This window comes from Dunckerocampus dactyliophorus, chromosome 5 (assembly GCF_027744805.1).
Source record: "Dunckerocampus dactyliophorus isolate RoL2022-P2 chromosome 5, RoL_Ddac_1.1, whole genome shotgun sequence".
In the NCBI taxonomy this organism is placed as follows: domain Eukaryota; kingdom Metazoa; phylum Chordata; class Actinopteri; order Syngnathiformes; family Syngnathidae; genus Dunckerocampus; species Dunckerocampus dactyliophorus.
The window spans coordinates 32,290,550-32,312,038 of record NC_072823.1 but is presented as its reverse complement, the minus strand read 5'-3'; the positions used below and the strand labels follow the sequence as shown (position 1 = coordinate 32,312,038).

At 42.9% G+C, this 21,489-nt stretch overlaps 2 protein-coding genes across 4 annotated transcripts in view; both read right to left on the bottom strand.

Annotated features, from left to right (window-relative positions):
• The window catches only part of cetp (cholesteryl ester transfer protein, plasma), a 48,989-nt gene that overhangs the window by 27,060 nt on the left and 440 nt on the right, over positions 1-21,489 (bottom strand). For all 3 annotated transcript variants that reach the window (XM_054776779.1, XM_054776777.1, XM_054776778.1), the window contains exons 2-4: positions 7,390-7,504; positions 7,070-7,201; positions 2,172-2,242 (exon numbers count right to left, since the gene is read on the bottom strand). In XM_054776779.1, the coding sequence (XP_054632754.1) occupies positions 2,172-2,242; positions 7,070-7,201; positions 7,390-7,504 (318 nt within the window). The remainder of the gene's footprint in view (positions 1-2,171; positions 2,243-7,069; positions 7,202-7,389; positions 7,505-21,489) is intronic.
• LOC129181498 (uncharacterized) lies at positions 7,522-20,585 on the bottom strand. Its single transcript, XM_054776775.1, has 2 exons — positions 13,596-20,585; positions 7,522-13,414 (listed from the first exon to the last, which is right to left on the bottom strand). Exon 2 carries the CDS (start codon positions 12,319-12,321, stop codon positions 10,051-10,053), a length of 2,271 nt encoding a protein of 756 aa, XP_054632750.1. The 5' UTR covers positions 12,322-13,414; positions 13,596-20,585; the 3' UTR covers positions 7,522-10,050.

The window sequence follows — 21,489 nt, the reverse complement described above, 5'->3', positions numbered from 1 at the left end:
GAGACTAGCCAGACACCAGCAAGTAGCGGGGACGGCCCGCCACCCCCCCAACAGACCCGCCCCCAAGCCCCCCCACGACCACCCCACCCTAGAGTAAGCATACCCCTGATGATCCCGGCCAGCGCCATGCAGAGTAACACCCCGCCGCCCCTCCCGCACGGGCACCCGCACACCTATCCGCCCGCGGCGCCCACCCTCCCCACATGCAACTGCACAGCCGAGACCCGCCACTCAGGCACACCCAATAATTTTAAAAATATAAATAATAAAAAAAGAATAATAATAAATAAATAAAAATAAGAATTTCAAACTGCCATCCCTCAATCTACCCTCCCACCCAAGGGAGACAGCTCCGCAGGGACAGCTGGGCACAAGCACCGGTGCCCCAACTGAGGGGAGAGGTATTCATATATGCTAAAAAAAAAAGATTAATTAAAATAAAAGATGAAAAATCTTTAAATACTGTATATACTGTTAGCTACTTATGTGACTTACTGAATACAAAATTAAAAAGAGTTTTATAATTGTGTAATTTTTTTTGCAATTCTGTGTCCAGACTTATAGGGGCCACAATTTACTACTTTATTCTCGTAAATGCATGACTTATTTTCTAATACATTTTTGACTTTTTTTCCCGGAAATGCACAACCTTTTCTCTCATAAATTGCCAACTTTTTTTTTCATCATAAATTCACAATGTTTGTTCTCCTGACTTCATTTCTCGCGAAATAACTTGTTTCTCATGAATTTAGTACTTTTTTCTCATAAATCTACGACTTTTTCTCTTGTAAATTAACAACTTTTTTCTATTTTCTACGGAATAAATGACAAATAACTGACACCACTTAATTTGTTTTCAATCTCCCAAGTTGAGCATTAAGATTCAAACAAAATGTGAACTTGAGTGTTTAAACAAGAAAGAAATGTGAGAAAATGTTCATGCCTGTCTGAGAAAAGTGTATAAAGCGTACAGTGGGGGCTTTTACGGCCTTAAAACATATATTATTGTGGGAAAAAAATAAAGTTGGCTACTTGGCGGTTTTCACTTATTGCGGGCTATTTTGGGAACCTGGGAAATCAGTTATTCATTATGTAAAAAATTCGGTACATAAAAAACAGAATAAACCCAATTACCGTAAATCACGGTGTATAAACTGCGCTTTTTTCCACCAGTAAGACGCCAAAAATCGGGGTGCGGTTTATACACAATGACAAGTGTGTGACCAGACAGAAATTGACCAGAAGCAGATTTTAGAAGAGCCGTCTGTGGGTCAGACTGTTGCTTTGTCTTTAGCGCCCTCTGCTGTACAGTTGCTGAAAGTGCAATTCCTCTATAACTTACCTGACTGCTTTGTGTCTTTATTTTCACACAGTAAAACGATCTCTATATACACTGAAGCTAACCTAAGCTTCCATTAAAACATTGCAGATGATGTAAAATACAATACAACGTTGGAGTTTATTCAAATTCACACTGAAGCAATGCAGCGTTACGTACAATAAATGGATAACTGATGCGCATGCGCAGAACGCCGCTCTATCACCGCTAAACCAACATTAGCTACCGTTAAATCAAGGCTAAAGCAACACCGGCTTCAGCGGTGCACCGCTAGGACAACGCCCGTGTTTTCTTTTTTTTGAAACATTTTGTGACGAGCGTTGTCGAAATTCGGCCCCCTCTACCTACCGTTCAAGGGACGCTACAGCAAAGTTGGGGCGGTGTGACCGGGCCTGTACCCTCTCAAAACGCCACGACGATCTTTCACCGCAGCGTTCAAACTCTCCGTCTGCCGGTATGCAGAAGAGTTTGGGAACCGGGCAGCAGGACGGCAGCACGGTGTGGACGAGTCAGTCATCCGGCGTTGGAGAGCGGACATCATCGGCAAGTTGATGGCAAACTTTTCTTACATGAACTCCATTGCAGATGAATTGATGGACGGCAGAATTCTCCTTTCTTCTTCTTTTTGAAATTGCTTAGTACCTTTACGCATGTTGATTTGAGATGAAAGAGTTGGCAAGCATTTATGAACTCAACTGTTTTTTTGGGTGCGGTTAATACACCGTGATTTACAGTAATCCACTTTAAAAAAGAAAATATTCCAATACTGTGTATATCATAAATACTGTGTTTTTTTGTGGAAGTGGAAATATTGAAAGAGTGAAATACTTACAGAGTTTGGGGTGGATTCCAAGGTCAATCTGTGACTCAATCTCAAAGTCAACCGACTGATTCACGCTGGCACTGCAAGAGATGAAAGAAAGAAAGGAAAAAAAAAGGCTGTAATTTCACCAGAATGAAGCCAAAATGTTAAGAGGACAAAATGGAATTCTAACGAGAAAAATATCACACTTTGAGAGTAAACTTTAATAAGATGAGCAAAAATAATGTCATTTTTGTAGCTTAGAGTTCAATTTAATGCAGCTTGGGGGGAAAATTAGAATGTTATGGTAATAAAGACCAAATATGATACAAATATTGCCAGAAGAAAATTTATGAAGTAGAAATATTTGGAAAAAAACCCAAAAAAACAGCAAATTTCTTATGAAAAGGAAGTCAAAATATAAAATAAAAAGTTGCCATCTCATGAGAAAAAGTCACAATTTCACCAGAATAACTTTGAAATACTGTATTATGAGGAAAAATAATTCAAGTCATTTTTGTCAAATGAAACTACAGTTCAAGTGGTAGCGAGAATTAATCAATTCGACGAGACAGGAAAAAAAGTGATTGAAAAATCCTTTATTTTAAATTTATTAAAAAACAAAAGAAAATAATAACTTTAAAAAAGCAGAGTGAGAGGAAAAAGAAAAAATAAATATTTATAGCCTTATGTAAGTAAATAGCAGATTTTCGTTTGTGTAGTTATTAAGCTATTTTTATAAAGTTGGTAATGAAAATATGCTTCAGAAGGTGAGATTAGAATAGGAAGTTAGGGCGTCACCAGTGCACCTGGGCGTGACAATAGAGACGCAACTTCCTTTTGAGCAGGCAAGGCCGCAGACAGGTGCGCTGATTTGGTGTAATCACAACTTTACCACCAAACTTTGTGCAATCTGGAGCTACAAGTCTGAAGAGGCTGTGATGTTGTTAAAAAGTCGTGAGAATGCTCTTTTTCCTGTTGTCCTATCCACTTTAAGTTGCTCCACAGACTTGCTGGCAACCTGATCAGCCATTTTGATTTTTTGTCAGATCTATTCATTTATTTTTGATGCAGTTTGATGATTTTTTTAATCTTGCTTAATTTTCCCACAGTTCCACAGACAGATCAACAGTCCTGGTTTTCCAGTTTACCGGTCCTGGTTTTCAGAGTCAAGTTCTTCGACAAGCAGCCATGATTTTTTAAACTGGTGGAAGTGGGACAGCATTAGTGCAGCTTGTGAACAAAGATGTGGATGGAGGCTGTCGCTGTGGAAACTGCCAACCAGGTGGCAAAGAAATGACTCTTGCTGAGGAAAGAGAGCTTGAAGTTGTGAAAGCAGGGCTCAGCTACGTCACAGGGGACGACCACAGCAAGGAACCTCACTGGCATCCCAAATATCCCTGGTTGGAGGACCCAGCTTCTTTACCAAACAATAAAAGTGCTGTTGAGGCTACCTTTCTCAGGACAGAGAAACATCTAACAAAAGAACCAGAATGCGAAGTTGCGCATATCGCACAAGTGCATGAGATGATTGCCCGCAAAGCTGCAATGGAGCTATCGAGAGAAGAAATCCTTACTCAGACAGGGCCGGTCTGGTATATAAGTCATCTCATTGCGCTGAACCCTCACTCTGTAACCACTCCGGTGAGACTCATCTGGAACAGCAGTCAGAAATTTAGGGGTAGGAGCCTAAATGACCTGCTGATGAAAGGCCCAGATGTTCTGAATCCAATTCATGCCATCCTCCTCAGATTTAGGGGAGGAGCCTATGCTGCTTTTGGAGACATTAAAAAGATGTATAATTCCGTCTGGTTGGAAGACCATGAAGTACACCTGCACCGATTCCTTTGGCGAGACTCTGAGAATGAGGGACTGAAGGAGTATGCAATTACCCGAGTGAACATTGGAGACAAGCCAGCTGGATGCAGTGCGCAGTTAGCAATGCGTGAAACTGCTACCCTCTCACCTTTCACTCACCTCAAAGATGAGCAGCAGGTACTCCATAAAGATAGTTACGTCGATGACATTCTCACTTCTCAGAATGACCTTAAACAACTGAGAACCATCACGGGAAATGTACAGAAGATTTTGAAAGCGGGAGGATTGGAACTGAAGCCTTGGGTCTTCTCAGATCAAAGTGGGAGGAAGGACAGCCAGGTTGGCACAAAGACGAGCAGAGTGAAGACCATAGTGTTGCCGAATAAGATCTGGGATGACGACAATAAAGCACTTGGTTTGGGCTACCTGGTGGAGGAAGACAAATTGCACATTATGCTGGGCATTAACTTCTTAAAGAGGAGGAAAAAGATGAGGCTGAGCCAAGACCTTCTTCACGAGCAAATTAAAACCGAGACACCGAAACCTCTGACCAGAAGAGAACTGCTCAGCCAGGTGTCGAGCCTGTATGACCCACTGGGCCTAGTTACCCCAGCGAAGCAGAAGGGTGCCATTCTTGTATGGAGGGCATTCGAGGAGCCAAAAAATGAAAGTTGCCCAGTCAAGCAAACATGGGACCTGGGACTTTCAGATTGTCTCAGAGAAGATGCTGTTCGTTTCGTTGAAGAATACTCAAAACTGAGCAAAGTCAAATTTCCCAGGGCACTAACTCCTCCCGGCACGTCCGGAAAACCACTGGCATTTACGTTCTCTGATGACAGTGAGCACACTTATGGGGCAGTTCTCTATCTAAGGTGGGACTCCATTCATTGTCCAATCATCAGACTAGTGGAGTCCAAAGCCAAATTAACCCCCCCATGGATCACAAAGGAGACGCTGTTAAGGCAGAGGTATGCGGAGCAGTGTTCGCCTCACTCTTGAAGAAATACTTTGAGCAACACAGTAGGATTAAAGTCGAAAGGTGGTATCATTTGGTTGACAGCCAAACAGTGCTTGGAGCAATACAGAGAGAAAGCTATGGCTATCAAACATTCTTTGCAAATAGAACTGGTGAGATTCAAAGCATAAGGGTCCAAGATTGGTGGTGGATTCCTGGCTCACATAACATTGCTGACATTATCACCAGAGGTGCTGGCCCAGATGACCTGGACGAGGACTCAAAGTGGCAGAATGGGCCAATGTTTCTCAGTTTGCCAGTTAATGAATGGCCGTCAAAAGCCGCCACAGATCTGGCTTTGATTGCCAGGGAGAGCATCCACAAGATGCAAAAGAAGTCATTTGTTGCTGTGGTGACAAGATACCACAAAAAGCGGGAACAGTAGCAAGAACCAATCCAAAGCCAGGAAATCATCCCTGCTAACCCAAAAAAAAACACCTGATCCAGCTTCCATCCAGTTCATTGAGATTAAATGGTACAGCGGTTTAACTCGATTGGTAAAAACAGTTGCATGGATGTGAAGGGTATCAAAGAAGTTTAGAGGACAGAATCCAGCCACAAAGAGTCCGAAGCGGGAGGCAATCCCCTCTACAGGAGTCATCTCTGCAAAGGAGCGAGAGGATGCGCTGAGAGACGTAATTCTTGCAGCACAAGAGGGCACTACCTTCCCAGATACTACCACAAACAGACTAGTGGTCTACAGAGACAAAAACACTGGGTTGCTGCTTTGTGGTGCGCGTGTGCAAATCTTTAAAGAAGACAAAAGTGCTGTACCCCTTCGACCATATGGGCTTTGGTGTCACAGTGAAAGTAATGAGGGCGTAGCTGGTACCTTGCTCAAAATGAAATGGAAAGCATGAGTAATCAAGGGAAGGAAAATAGCCCAAAAAGTTGTCGATAGCTGCATCGTTTGCAGGAAAACAAAAGCTGTAAAATGCCAACAAGTAATGGGAAGCTTGCCACCCGAACGGACGGAGCCTGCGACACCATTCCAGTTTACAACCGTAGACCTCTTTGGACCCTACCATGTTAGGGATGATGTCAAGGGAAGAGTAAGCCTAAAAGTCTGGGGTGTTGTATTTTGCTGCATGGCGAGCAGAGCCATCCACGCAGAGTTGGTCAACAGCCTATCGAGTGAAAGTCTTCTTTTGCCCTACCAACGTTTCACTGCAATCAGAGGGCATCCGTCGAAAATCTGGTCTGACCCAGGCACCAATTACATTGGAGCAAAACCTGTCTTGGATGATATGTACAAATTCTTGGAAAGCCAGAATAAAGCAAGCCTGGAGGAAACAGCAGCCAAGAATGGAACTGATTGGATGTGGAAAATCCACGTTGTGTCCTCAAGAGAGCACTCCAGAATGTCTGTGGAGATTCTGTGTTCAGCTGTAGTGAGGTCCAGACAATATTTCAATTGGCAGCCAATCTGGCGAATGACCGCCCAATTGATGCAGGAGTCCAGAGTCGAGAAGATTGTATTCAGTATGTCTGTCTTCTTCTTGGCCGAGCGTCACATAGTGGAGACCTAAAAACGTTTGACTTTTCCAGCTACCCTTATAAAAGACTTTGAGCAATGCAGTCAAAGGTAACCAAGTTCTGGAGACGCTGGAGCCAACTGGCAGGTCCGAACTTCGTAAGGAGTAAGTGGCCGGGCACACAAAGGATTGTCCAAATTGGAGACGTTGTATGGATTGCAGACCAGAACGCATTAAGAAGACAATTCAGGCTTGGCAGATTTGTGAGCACAAATGCAGATGGCAAAGGCATCGTCAGGGACGTGGACATCGAGATAAGCACATAAGCACAAGGTTGAGAAGAACTTGTCAATTTTAGTAGCATGAAGTTTTGTGATATTATGACAAACAAAGACAACAATAAATAAAGTTGTCATTTTTTGGAAAATTAGATTGCAAAAAAGTTCTAATATTACGAGACGATCATTTGCAAGAAAGCAGAAACTGGTGGTTTTCCTTCCAAAAAAAAAGGCAAAATTGAGAAGGAAAAAATGTTACATTTAGAAAAAAATCCCTAAATCTGCCGCCACGTAGATCAACAAACATTTGAATAATCCTGACTTAGTTTTCCGGACACTCACAGCCAGCTGCCATATCCATAACGGATGGTCCCGTCAAAGATGGCGGATATGTTGCTGATCTCCATGGAGATCCCTTCACCTGCTACCAGCTTGAAGGAGCTCCGACCGATCGTCAGGTTGTGGATCTCCAAACTGCAGCAAGTAACAACACAGCCTACAGTAAATCGAGCATTTACTCACGGGATGCCCAGCGATATCATCCGGCCGATGTCATGTCGGCATAAAAATGACAAATGGATTTTTCTGCCAGGGCCGATATTGTGCTTGCGAGCTCGGTATACGCTATCGGCATTTGGGATATCAGAAAGAAAGACAATCACTTGTCAAGGCCGTATGAGACCGTGCCCAGGAAGAGCACCGACTTCTCTGCCTTCACGCTGGGATATCGGGCGTGCTGGAACGCCGCCTCCATCACCTTGGTGGTTTTCTCGTTCACTGCACAAACACAACACGTCAGCGTCAGGGCACATGGTCATGTGACACCACGGGACCGACAACACAATACAACACAATTCAGACTGGGATCCTTCAGTGAGGGTCTCATTCATTCGCAATTATTGAAAAAATAATACATTTTTGTTTTAATTTTAGTTTTATTTCCAAAATATTTACGGTCAAATCATTTTAAAAATGGCTTAAATGTATGAATAATATATCAAATTGTAAGATAAATATCAATAAATGTGTTCATAAATCTATGAAGATCATATAATATACTACGACGGAGTATTAGGGCCCCTAATATGGTTCATGGTTCATGGTTTGAATTCATCCTGAACATGCATGAGTCAAACAGTAGCACATCACATAGTACAATTCATAATTTTGCATGTCCAAAAAGGAGTAGGAAAAAGCAAAGCTTATTTAATCCTACCCCTCATCAGTTTCACATCAGTTGCAATACATTTATTCACCTCTTGTTCTTCCAAGTGTACTTTGTAGGTCTACATGACAATGTAGTGCAATCATAGCCAAGGTTTTTACTTACTAAAAGGAAGCTAGAGGCTTAATAATAACTGATAAGATGGTTGAAAGAGTGTTTGATTGATGATGAGTGAGTACAGACCATGTACTCTCCACAATGAAGAGTTAGTAGTCAGTGTAGTAGTGGTTAGTACTTGTAGTTCAGGTCTGTTCTTCTTTGTATTTTGTGAACATCAACTGCTTGTGCTTGTTCTTCAAATGGCTCATTGTTGTGCATTGTTTGAGTTCCTCACTCAATCCGTTCGACAACTTGATTCCACACACAGAAATGCTGAAAGTTTTCAGTGTTGTCCGTGCATTGAAGTGTTTTAGCTTACATTTTCTCCTCAGGTCATATTTCTCCTCTCTTGTTGATAAGTTGATAATTGTTTTACATTTTTGGGTAGAAGGTTATTGTTTGCTTTATGCATCATTTTAGCCGTCTGAAAGTTTACTAGATCGGCAAATGTTAATAATTGTGATTTTATAAATAAAGAGTTTGTGTGTTCTCTGTAAGCAGCATTATGGATGATCCTAAGTGACCTTTTTGTCGCACAGTTAGTGACTGAAGTGCACTTTTGTAGTTATGACCCATAACTCCACACAATACTTTTGATATGCTGATATCAGTCAACAGTAGAGCGTATGTACTGTAGTGCTTTTTGGTCAAGGACAAATTTAGCTTTATTCAGTACTGAGGTGTTTCTTGCCACTTTATGTTTAAAATTTTTAATGTGAGATTTCCAGTTCATCTTCTGGTCTGTTATAACCCTGAGAAATGTATTTAGGTTCACCCTGTCAATGTTTACATCATCAATTTGTATTTGCTGGTACATTTCCTTTTTACACTTACCAAATAGCATTACTTTAGTTTTACTGAGGTTCAGGGATAGTCTGTTTTTATCAAACCATCTTTTTAGTAGATTTAGTTCATCTGTGATTTGTTGTACTAGCTCTGGTGTGCTGTCTCCAGAACACAATGCGGTTGTATCGTCTGCAAATAATACTAGCTTTAGGTCTCTTGGGACTTTACAGATGTCCTTTATTTATAGATTGAATGGTTTTGGTCCTAGGATTGACCCCTGGGGTACGCCACATGATATATGACGTATATTCTCCTAGCTTCACATGTTGCCTCCTGTCAGCCAAGTAGCTTTTAACCCAATTCAAGACTAACCCTCTGATTCCTAGTTTAGTGATTAGGATATCATGATTAATTGTGTCCAAGGCTTTTGTTAAATCCATAAATACTTTCTGTGATCTATAGCATTGGTGATTTCCTCTGTAATTTCAATCAGCGCCATGGACGTTGAAATGTTAGTTCTGTATCCGTATTGGCTGTCTGCTAGTAACTCATTTTTATTTATAAAATTGCCCAACATGTTATTAAATAGTTTTTCAATTATTTTGGAAAGTTGTGACATTAAGGACACTGGTCGGTAATTTATGAATTGATGTTTGTTTCCATTTTTAAAGATTGGAACTACTTTAGCTATTTTTATGTTGTTTGGGAATTTACCTGTCAGGAATGATAGGTTTCTAAGGTACGTTAGCGGTTGTGCAATCTCATTCATAACCCTTTATATCGTTTCCATTTCTATTCCGTTGCAATCGTTGATGTTTTGGCTTTAAATGTATGAACAACATCAATGATGTCCTTTTGTGTAACGTTAGTGAGGAACATGGAGTTGGCATTCCTTTCCTCTACTGGGGGTCATTTGGGATCTTTGGGCCTCATTCACGAAACGTTCTTACGCACAAATGTGTTCTTAAAGCCTTCTTACGAAGATTTTTGGCGTTCACGAAACGTGTTCTTAACTCAGTTCTTAGATCTAAGAACAAATTCTACGAACGCTCAGGAGGACTCTTACGCACAATCAAAGCTTGCACTTTCAATGCGCAATCGCCCTCATGATGGATTTTGCAACCTGATCCCAAAAAATGTAGTGCAAATAAAATATCCCAACAATTATTTATCATCAAAACAACTAAAATATACTCCATTGATAAATATATATTCAAACCTCAATTGTCAAGTGGGCTGTGACTTTAACATCTTCCATGAGATCTGGATGAGAGCCACCCACTGCTTTCCCAAGGGGACCATTCCACAGGACAAGGTCACCAACAGAGCGCACTTTTTGAGGGACGAGTCGGCCTTCCTTGTGGCTGATGAGGAGCTTGATTTTAGTAGGACAGACCAGTTCATGAAGAGGGACATTTTTTTGCAGTGTCTTGGGTGGTATGTGGCGATTGACCTCTGCAATGCTGTCCAGTCCGTAACACACAAGCTGGTGAGACCTCAGGGTTCCCTTTGCTGTTGTGACCCGGATCTTCAGGAGGTAACGCTTGGTATCCACTGTCACTTGCATCCCGCCGACTCCATGGACTATGAGCGTCACATCCTCACTCCTCAGGTTCAGCTCACCTGCAGCCTCATGAGTGATGTAGTTCGTGTCGGACGCCAAGTTTATCAGGGTCCCAATCCTCTGTCCAGCATTTGCAGTAACTTCCAGGATCATCATTATGACAGGGAACTCTTCAAATCCACTCTCTGCCAGCAAACTCCTCTCAGATACGGCTGAACTGAATGTCTTTGAGACTGAGTTGCAGAAGACATCACGACACTGCTGGGCTGAGTCAGGGGGCAGGCTTGTCAGGAACTCTTCCTGGGCCTCTGTGTACTTTTTCCATCCCCCTTTTGCTGGACTAAGCTTTGGCTTCCTCGGCCCATCTCCCTTACTTGCAGCCTCGGGACAGAGGTAGTAGTGATGACCCGGGCCTTGAGCATCATTACACCCCTCGCTTTTGCACGGAAAGGTGGTCTTGCACTCTGCGTCATCGTCGTGGACCTCCAGGCACCTCCCACAAGCACCAATTTTTTTAACTGCTTCCTTTTTCTCTGCTATTTTGAGAACTTTGAACTTCTTGCAGTAATAGAGTCTCTTTCTATGGCCCCTCTCTCCACAGACAACACAGGATGGTTGGGAGCTTGAGGAGTTGGTGGTTTTTGTTCGGGCATGTTTTTGTGGGACTCTTGACTCCCTCCTGCTGGGGTCATCATCCCTGAGCTGGTCCAGCTGCTCATAAATCTTTTCCTGACTTCTCAGAAACTTAAGGAGCATGTCAAACCTCTCCTCAGGTGATGAGGCTTCCTCTCCTTCCGACACATGGACCAGCCACTCCTTCTTTAAGCCGTCTGGCAGCTTACTCTCCAGGGACTTGGTAACGAGTGGATTTTTCAGGGCCCCAGTGTTTCCCAGTTCACTGAGGTCATACAGGGCCTTTTCCACGACCTGTATTAAATCGACAATCTTCCTGGGTTGGTAACTTTTTTCTGGTGACAGCACCTGCGGCTCCTCAATGATTTCCAGGGCAATTGCTGTCTTATTTCCAAACTGATTCCCCAGCACACTAAATATTTCATCCGCCGTCCCATATGTTGACAGGCGAAGGTCCCTCACTACTTTGTCCTCCAGGCTGTCCAACAGCTGGATTTTCCTGACCTCCTTGGAGCCAGTCGGTTCACCTTGCCTTTGTAGTGCCTCCCACTCTTTCCTCCAGAGGTAGAAGTTCTGCTTGTTGCCGTCAAACTGTGGGAGTGCCGTTGGTTTCAGCTTGATGGTAGGTGACTGGTGTGGTGTCTCCTCAGAGGGCCCCTTGCTTTCCAGCTTCACCTGCAGCAAGGTAGCCTTGTCAGAAATTAACTCTTGCATCGAAGTCTCCACATTCCTGACACGCTGCCGGAAGTCAGGCTGCTCTCCTTCTGGGACCCACCGAGTCCATTGGCGCATGGTCTGTTTTGCCATCTTCACCAGCCCCTCAAGGTTGCTGAGCATGAGTTCGTATACCTCCAGCTTCAGGCTAGGTTTGTTGGCTACCACCCGCTTGCACTCTTTTTCAGCTGCTTCCACTGGGTCCAGGACGCAGCAGCGGGCGGGGCCTGGACGCAGCAGTGGGCTGCAGCGGTTTTTCACTGTCAAGTGTTTTGTTTTTTTGCTGTGCTCCCCACACTTGAAGGGGTGTACCAACGCTGAACAATTAAGCAGGACTTCACTCAACAAGCCCAGACTGTTTTTCCTTTTTCTTTTATTTTTCAGGAGGTGAAAAACCGGCTGTCCGTTCAGCTCTATGTTGGTAGTATTCTCACAGCTCTGTGGAGGAACTAAAACCTTTGTTCTGCTATGTAGTGGCGTCTCTTTACTCTGCCTGATTTGACACAGCTGCGTAATTAGCGTGCTCGCGCACCAGCCGATGAGACGGGAGCGCTCACCGCTGTAACTTTCCATGAAAGTAAATTGGCTTTGATCATGTGACTTGACTGGCCGAACTAATGGCGAATTGTATAAAAACCCTCTTTAGTAACCTGGTTGAATACGGGAGTGGATGTGCGCTACCAAGTGCTCTCTTAAAGAAAACTGCAATAATCTAAACAGGGTTCTGCCTGTTGCCGAGCGCGTCACAGGGCTGCCGCAGTCACGGGCTCGCGCATCAGCTGGCAAAACAGCTGTTTGCCGTAACACCAATTCATCCAAAAAAAAAGGAATTTCACAATTAGAATATGTAAATATTTTCTGCCACTTAAGTCCTATTTAAATTGAATAATCCGCAGACCCCACAAGAACAAATGTACAAGCTAAAGCACACACGTACACGCTCCTGCGTGGAGCACACCATCGGTATACTCAAGGGACGCTGGATGTGTTTGGACACTGCAGGTGGAAGGCTGCTCTACACACCAGAAAAGGTACAGTAGGTTTTGTAGTATTTAATATTAGGTTTTAGTTTATTTATGCTTTGGAATGGCAAATAAATAAGAGGCAAACATTCTGATTCTTTGTGAAGGCTCTCATTAATCCAGGAATTCTCCATTGCAAATATGTTTTATTAGGTCAACTGGATAAATCATTGATTCTCTGTTGTTGCAGGTGTGCAGGATCATAATGGCCTGCTGCGTCTTGCATAACATCGCAATGAAACGTGGTGTGTCTATTGCGCACGTAGCACCCCCAGATAACGACATGCGCCCCCAGCCACGTCTTGAGCCAGAGCACGGGGCTGCTGTATTAATTAGGCAGCGTCTAATCAAATGTAACCACAGAAAAAATACATTGTCACACACAAACTATGAATTTTGATTTGATTTTTCCATCATGATTGTGTAAATATTTTGAGTTTCCGAAATGGTTTGGAGTGTCGTGGCAATTTGAGAAAGTGAGTGTGCTATTTGTTGTTGACTGTCCAGTACAGCACCAGAGATGATTCTGGGGTGACGGGAGGAAGCAGACACTTGTGTCGGAGTCCTGACTCGTGTCGGGGTTCGGGCCTGAGTCGGGATTTGTTCTTCTGTTATCGCCTGTGTTTTCCGTCCTACTAGGTCCTCTGAAATCAAATGAAAGAGATACAGGGGTTAAGATAGAAATGAATAAAACCGAATTAAAAGTCTAAATTTGAAGTGTGGAATTATAAGAGAACCACAAAGGCCCCAAAGTTTGGTAACAAAGACAGGACAGCATCAATTTGAAAGGCATTTACAATGTTAAAATAGCAAAATGTGACTCACCAGCTTCGGAATCAGATATGAAAAATGAAAAGTCCACATCCGTATCCAGGGTGTTTGGAACCACACTGACGGATGTCTCCCTGATGATGGTGATGATTCTGTCATCCACCTGGGAGGGGCCTGCACTGATTGATGGCCCACCTCCCGTTTCCTCCAGATCCCTCCGGTGCAGTGCAATCTTTTTTTTGACTCTGATTTTAGTTCAAACCACTTCTTTTTAACCTCTGCGGTGGTGCGTTTCTCCGTGGAAATGGCATTTATGTTTCCTGCAATGGTGCTCCATGCCGTCTCTTTTTGGATGGCCTGATGACCGGTGGATACACGTGAAAATAAGGTGGTCTTGTGTTCGCTCACTCCTTGTAAAAGCACCTCTATTTCAGTACAATTGAAGTTTTTCTTCTGTTTGTTGTCCAGCTGCTCCTCAGTCTTGCCCTTGCGCGTTGCCATCTCCGCCTCCAGCTGCCTGTTGCGCACGGCACATTTTTGCCCTTATATAGGAAATAATAGGCGGTGACCTATGCAAATTAGGGCTCACATGCACGTGCATCGCAGTTGGCATTCATCAACCTAAGAACACCGGTACGAACGATTATCCCTACTTAAGAACGTGTCGTGAATGTGGCGCAGTTTCCAACCCGCGCCTTCTTAAGGACACTTCTTAAGAAGACTTTTAAGAAGATGTTCGGGAATGAGGCCCAATGTTTCCAGCTCTGCTCCAATATTTACAAATTAGATGTTGAACTTTTCAACTACCTGATTCATGTTGTCATATTTATCATGTCCATCTATGAAATAGTGAGGGTAGTCTGCTTCCTCAGCACCGTTCCGTATAATACTGTTTAAATGCCCCATGTTGCTCTGGTTGCTCATGTTGGTCTTGTTTAATAATTGACTAGAATATTCTTTCCTACACACTCAAAATGTTTTTAAACTTATTTTTCTATGTTTTATATATGTTTCCTGCTTCTTTAGTGTATTGAATGATAAATCTCCTATATAGTGTATTTTTCTGTTTTATATATGTTTCCTGCTTCTTTAGTATATTGAATGATAAATCTCCTATATAGTGTATTCTTGTATGTTTTATATATGTTTCCTGCTTCTTTAGTGTATTGAATGATAAATGTCCTATATAGTGTATTTTTCTATGTTTTATATATGTTTCCTGCCTCTTTAGTGTATTGAATGATAGATCTCCTATATAGTGTATTTTTCTATGTTTTATATATGTTTCCTGCTTCTTTAGTGTATTGAATGATAAATCTCCTATATAGTGTATTTTTCTATGTTTTATATACGTTTCCTGCTTCTTTAGTGTTTTGAATGATAAATCTCCTATATAGTGTATTTTTCTATGTTTTATATATGTTTACTGCTTTTTTAGTGTATTGAATGATAAATGTCCTATATAGTGTATTTTTCTATGTTTTATATATGTTTCCTGCCTCTTTAGTGTATTGAATGATAGATCTCCTATATAGTGTATTTTTCTATGTTTTATATATGTTTCCTGCTTCTTTAGTGTATTGAATGATAAATCTCCTATATAGTGTATTTTTCTATGTTTTATATACGTTTCCTGCTTCTTTAGTGTATTGAATGATAAATCTCCTATATAGTGTATTTTTCTGTTTTATATACGTTTCCTGCTTCTTTAGTGTTTTGAATGATAAATCTCCTATATAGTGTATTTTTCTATGTTTTATATATGTTTCCTGCTTCTTTAGTGTATTGAATGATAAATGTCCTATATAGTGTATTTTTCTATGTTTTATATATGTTTCCTGCCTCTTTAGTGTTTTGAATGATAAATCTCCTATATAGTGTATTTTTCTATGTTTTATATATGTTTCCTGCTTCTTTAGTGTATTGAATGATAAATGTCCTATATAGTGTATTTTTCTATGTTTTATATATGTTTCCTGCCTCTTTAGTGTATTGAATGATAGATGTCCTATATAGTGTATTTTTCTATGTTTTATATACTGTATGTTTTTTGCTTCTTTAGTGTATTGAATGATAGATGTTCTATATAGTGTATTTTTCTATGTTTTATATATGTTTCCTGCTTCTTTAGTGTATTGAATGATAAATGTCCTATATAGTGTATTTTTCTATGTTTTATATATGTTTCCTGCCTCTTTAGTGTATTGAATGATAGATGTCCTATATAGTGTATTTTTCTATGTTTTATATACTGTATGTTTTTTGCTTCTTTAGTGTATTGAATGATAGATGTTCTATATAGTGTATTTTTCTATGTTTTATATAGGTTTCCTGCTTCTTTAGTGTATTGAATGATAAATCTCCTATATAGTGTATTCTTGTATGTTTTATATATGTTTCCTGTTTCTTGAGTGTATTGAATGATACATGTCCGACATAGTGTACTTTTCTGTTTTATATATGTTTCCTGCTTCTTTAGTATTTTGAATGATAAATGTCCTATATAGTGTATTTTTCTATGTTTTATATATGTTTCCTGCTTCTTCAGTGTATTGAATGATACATGTCCGACATAGTGTACTTTTCTGTTTTATATATGTTTCCTGCTTCTTTAGTATTTTGAATGATAAATGTCCTATATAGTGTATTTTTCTGTTTTATAAATGTTTCCTGCTTCTTTAGTGTATTGAATGATAAATCTCCGATTTAGTGTATTTTTCTATGTTTTATATATGTTTCCTGCTTCTTTAGTGTTCCATTTCATTCCATTCCATTTTCCTCCGCTTATCCGGGTCTGGGTAGCGGGGGCAGCGGTCTCAGTAGGGAAGCCCAGACTTCCCGGTCCCCGACCAGCTCCTCCAGCTCCACCGGGAGGACACCAAGGCGTTCCCAGGCCAGCTGTGAGACATAATCCCTCCAGCGTGTCCTAGGTCTTCCCCGGGGCCTTCTCCCGGCTGTGCATGCCCGAAACACCTCACCAGGGAGGCGTTCGTGAGGCATCCGGACTAGATGCCCGAGCCACTTCAGCTGGCTCCTCTCGATGTGAAGGAGCAGTGGCTCTACTCTGAGCTCCTCCCGGACAACCGAGCTCCTCACCCTGTCTCTTAGGGTGAGTCCCGCTACCCTACGAAGAAAACTCATTTCAGCCGCTTGTATCCGCGATCTCGCTCTTTCGGTCATGACCCAAAGCTCATGACCATAGGTGAGGGTGGGAACATAGATCGAACAGTAAATTGAGAGCATTGCCTTCCGGCTCAGCTCTCTCTTCACCACGACGGTCCAGTACAGCGACCGCATTACTGCAGACGCTGCGCCGATCCGCCTATCGACCTCACGCTCCAACCTTCCCTCACTCGTGAACAAGACCCCGAGATACTTGAACTCCTCCACCTGGGGCAGGACCTCATTCCCAACCCGGAGGGAGCAATCCACCCTTTTCCGACTGAGAACCATGGCCTCGGATTTGGAGGTGCTGAGTCTCATCCCAGAAGCTTCACACTCAGATGCAAACCGTCCCAGTAAACGCTGCAGGTCACAGCCCGATGAGGCCATCAGGACCACATCGTCTGCAAATAGCAGAGATGAGATCTTAGTGCCCCCGAACTGGACTCCCTCGACACCTTGGCTGCGCCTAGAAATTCTGTCCATGAAAATTATAAACAGAATCGGTGACAAAGGGCAGCCTTGGCGCAGGCCAACGTTCACCAGAAACAGGCTTGACTTACTACTGGCAATGCGAACCAGGCTCCTGCTCCAGTTGTACAAGGACTGAATGGCACGTAGTAGCTCGCCACCAATCCCATACTCCCGGAGCACCCCCCACAGGACACCGCGAGGAACACAGTCGAATGCCTTTTCCAGGTCCACAAAGCACATGTAGACTGGTTGGGCAAACTCCCAAGTACCCTCCAGTACCCTTGCAAGGGTGTAGAGCTGGTCCAGTGTTCCGCAACCAGGACGAAAACCACATTGCACCTCCTGTAGCCGAGGTTCGATTAACGGTCGTACCCTTCTCTCCAGCACCCTGGAATAGACTTTCCCAGGGAGGCTGAGGAGTGTGATCCCCCTATAGTTGGAACATACCCTTCGGTCACCCTTCTTGAAAAGGGGGCCCACCACCCCAGTCTGCCAATCCAGAGATACTGTTCCCGACTTCCACCCAATGTTGAAGAGACATGTCAGCCAAGACAGTCCCTCACCATCCAGAGCCTTGAGGAATTTAGGGCGAAACTCGTCCACTCCCGGAGCTTTGCCACTGGGGAGCGTTTTGACCACCCCAGATACCTCAGCCACGGTAATGGAACTGTCCGCGTTTGTGTCCTCAGACTCTGCTTCCTCTATGGAAGATATGTCAGTGGGATTGAGAAGGGCCTCAAAGTATTCCGTCCACTGTCCGACTACTGTATATCCTCAGTCAAGGTCAGCAGTAAACAGTGTGGACAGGGCACTGCTTCCCCTTTCTGAGGCGCCGGACGGTTTGCCAGAACCTCTTCGAGGCCGACCGAAAGTTGTGTTCCATGGTGTGAAAGGGTGATGGGTTTGTGTTGTTCTGAACATTCATTTCCCAGGATACGAATGTGAGAAAGGGTTTGTGCTGTTCTGAACATTCGTTTCCCTTGATACGAATGTGAGAAAGGGTGATGGGTTTGGGAAGTATCTTGTTATTGTTATCTGCTGACCTTGCCTACCAGGTGCTTGTTATGTACTGAGGAAGACAGGACACTCATAAAACCAAACTAGGTTGCCTGGCGCCTGTTTTGTTAAAAACAGTAACTCTGTGTGCGAATGCCTGAGTTTCGGGGCAGGCCACCCCGTTCTCACGCTCGCATGAACAGACTGGCATAAAGAGGGGTGAGCGAAAACACCTAGACGGAGTTTGCTGCGGGTTGTGATCGAACGCCCAGCCGATTGATGCGAACTCTTCCATGGGTGTTGGCTCTCCACCCTGTTGGCGTAGGTAAGAGGCTTTTTCGCTGCAATCATATATCTTGTGTGTTGATGCTTAAATAAATACGCCCTTGTTTAGGCTAAAATACCTTGATGTGTCTGTGTCATTCTGTGTGCCGACTGAACACGATCCTCTAAAAATATTCTAAAACACATGGCCTCACCGAACTCCTCCCACACCCGAGTTTTTGCCTCGACCACCGCCGAAGCCGCGTGCCGCTTGGCCTGCCGGTACCTGTCAGCTGCTTCAGGAGTCCCACAAGCCATCCATGCTCAATAGGACTCCTTCTTCAGCTTGACGGCAGCCCTGACCTCTGGTGTCCACCATCGGGTTCGGGGCTTGCCGCCACGACTGGCACCGACCACCTTGCGGCCGCAGCTCCGATTGGCTGCCTCAGCAATGGAGGCACGGAATAGAGCCCATTCGGACTCGATATCCTCGTCCTCCCCTGGGATGCAGGAGAAGCTCTGCCGGAGGTGAGAGCTGAAGACTCGACAAACAGGAAACTCTGCCAAACGTTCCCAGCACACCCTCACTACATGTTTGGGTCTGCCGGGTCTGCCGGGTCTGTCCGGCATCCTCCTCCACCATCTAATCCAACTCATCACCAGGTGGTGATCAGTTGACAGCTCAGCCCCTCTCTTTACCCGTGTGTCCAAAACATGCGGACGCAGGTCTGATGATACGACAACAAAGTCGATCATAGACCTGCGGCCTAGGGTGTCCTGGTGCCATGTGCATTTATGGACATCCTTATGCTGGAACATGGTGTTTGTGATGGACAAACTGTGGTTCACTCAGAAGTCCAACAACATCACACCACTCGGGTTCAGATCGGGGAGGCCGTTCCTCCCAATCACGCCCCTCCAGGTCACACTGTCATTGCCCACATGGGCGTTGAAGTCTCCCAGTAAAACGACAGAGTCACCAGTTGGGGTGCTCTCCAGCACCCCTCTGATGGACTCCAGGAAGGCTGGGTACTCTGAACTGCCGTTTGGCGCGTACTTACGCGTACTTACCAACGACCAGTCAGGACCCTTTCTCCAACCCGAAGGCGTAGGGAAATGACCCTCTCGTTCCCCGGGGATGACTCCAACACAGAGGCACCGAGCTGGGGGGCTATTAATAAGCCCACACCAGCTTGCCGCCTCTCCCCTGCAGCAACTCCAGAATAGAACAAGGTCCATCCCCTCTCGAGGAGTTCGGATCCAGAACCCAAACTGTGGGTCGAGGTGAGTCCGACTATATCTCGTCGGAATGTCTCAACCTCGCTCACAAGTTCAGGCCCCTTCCCCGCCAGAGAAGCGACGTTCCATGTCCCAAGAGCCAGATTTGGCCGCCGAAGACCAGGTCGCCCAGGTGCCCGCCCTCGACCGCCACCTAATACGCAATGCACCGGACCCTTATGCTTGCCCCCGCAGGTGGTGGGTCTACGGGGGGGAGATCCCGTGTGGCTTCTTCGGGCTGAGCCCGGCTGGGTTCCACGGGTGAAAGCCCGACCACCAGACGCTCGCCTGCAAGCACGGATGCCCCCCAACGACCCTCGTTGGGGGGCATGCTGGAGCCTATCCCAGCTGACTTCGGGCGACAGGTGGGGTACACCCTGGACTGGTGTCCAGCCAATGGCAGGGCACATATAGACAAACACTCACATTCATACCTATGGACAATTTAGAGTCTCCAATGAAGCTAACATGCATGTTTTTGGAATGTGGGAGGAAACCGGACTACCCAGAAGCCCCCTCTTTATAGATTGTAGTTTGATTTATATTATTAACAAAAGCTGTACATTTAGGACAATAAAGTTGTACATTTACGAGAAAAAAAAGTCAGAGAAAAAATGTTTTAAAAAAATACATTAAATAATTAATTTCACGACTTTATTCTAGTAAATTTAGGCATTTTTTTCCTCGCAAATGTCAGTTTTTTTGTATATTTACATTTTTTCTCATAAATGTACAACTTTATTCTTGCAATACTGCAGCATTTTTCTTGTAAATTTACGACTACATTCTTTTAATATTACGTTTTTTCTCATAAATTTACAACTTTTTTCTCGTAAATGTGCAACTTTATTCGTGTAATATTACAATGTTTTTTTCATTTATTTTATTGTTTTAATATTATGACATTAATTCTCGTAAATTTACGACTTGTTTTCTTGTAAATGTACAACGTTATTCTTGTAATATTACAACATTTTTTCTCGTACATTAATGACTTTATTCTTGTAATATTATGTTTTTTTCTCATAATTTACGACTTCATTCTTTTAATATTATGTTTTTTCTTGTAAATTAATGACCTTAATAATACAATTTTATTCTTGTCAATGTACAACTATATTCTTGTAATATCACGACATGTTTTCTCGTATATTTATGATTTAATTCTTGTAATATTACGTTTTTCTCGTACATTTACGACTTCATTCTTTTAATATTAGAACGTTTTTTCGTGAATTTACAACTTTTTTTCTTGTAAATGTACGACTTTATTCTTGTAATATTATAACATTTTTTCTCGTACATTTATGGAATTTATTCTTGTAATATTACGTTTTTTTTCTCGTAAATTTAGGACGTTTTTTCTGGTAAATTTACAACTTTTATTTCTAAGTAAATGACTTTTTCTTGCAAATTTACGACGTTATTCTCGTAAACATACATGTTTTCTCATAAATGTACTCCTTTTGTTCTTATAATATTTTGACTTTTTTTCTTGTAAGCGTATTTTAGTCTTGCAACATTACGACTTTTTCTCGTAAACGTAGGACTTTTTTTCTTGTAAATTTATGTCTTTTTTTATGAATGTACGACTTTTTCCTCATAAATTGACAACTTTATTCTCGTAAATGTACAACTATATTCTTGTAATATCACGACATGTGTTCTCGTATTTTTATGATTTAATTCTTGTAATATTACAACGTTTTTTCTCGCAAATGTACAACTTTCAATTCTCCAATCTCATTATTTTTCCAAAGTGGCCCTAATAATT

Bases quoted from the DNA above. Each gene is read 5' to 3' on its own strand.
- LOC129181498 (XM_054776775.1), bottom strand. From the start codon at position 12,321: ATGGAAAGTTACAGCGGTGAGCGCTCCCGTCTCATCGGCTGGTGCGCG.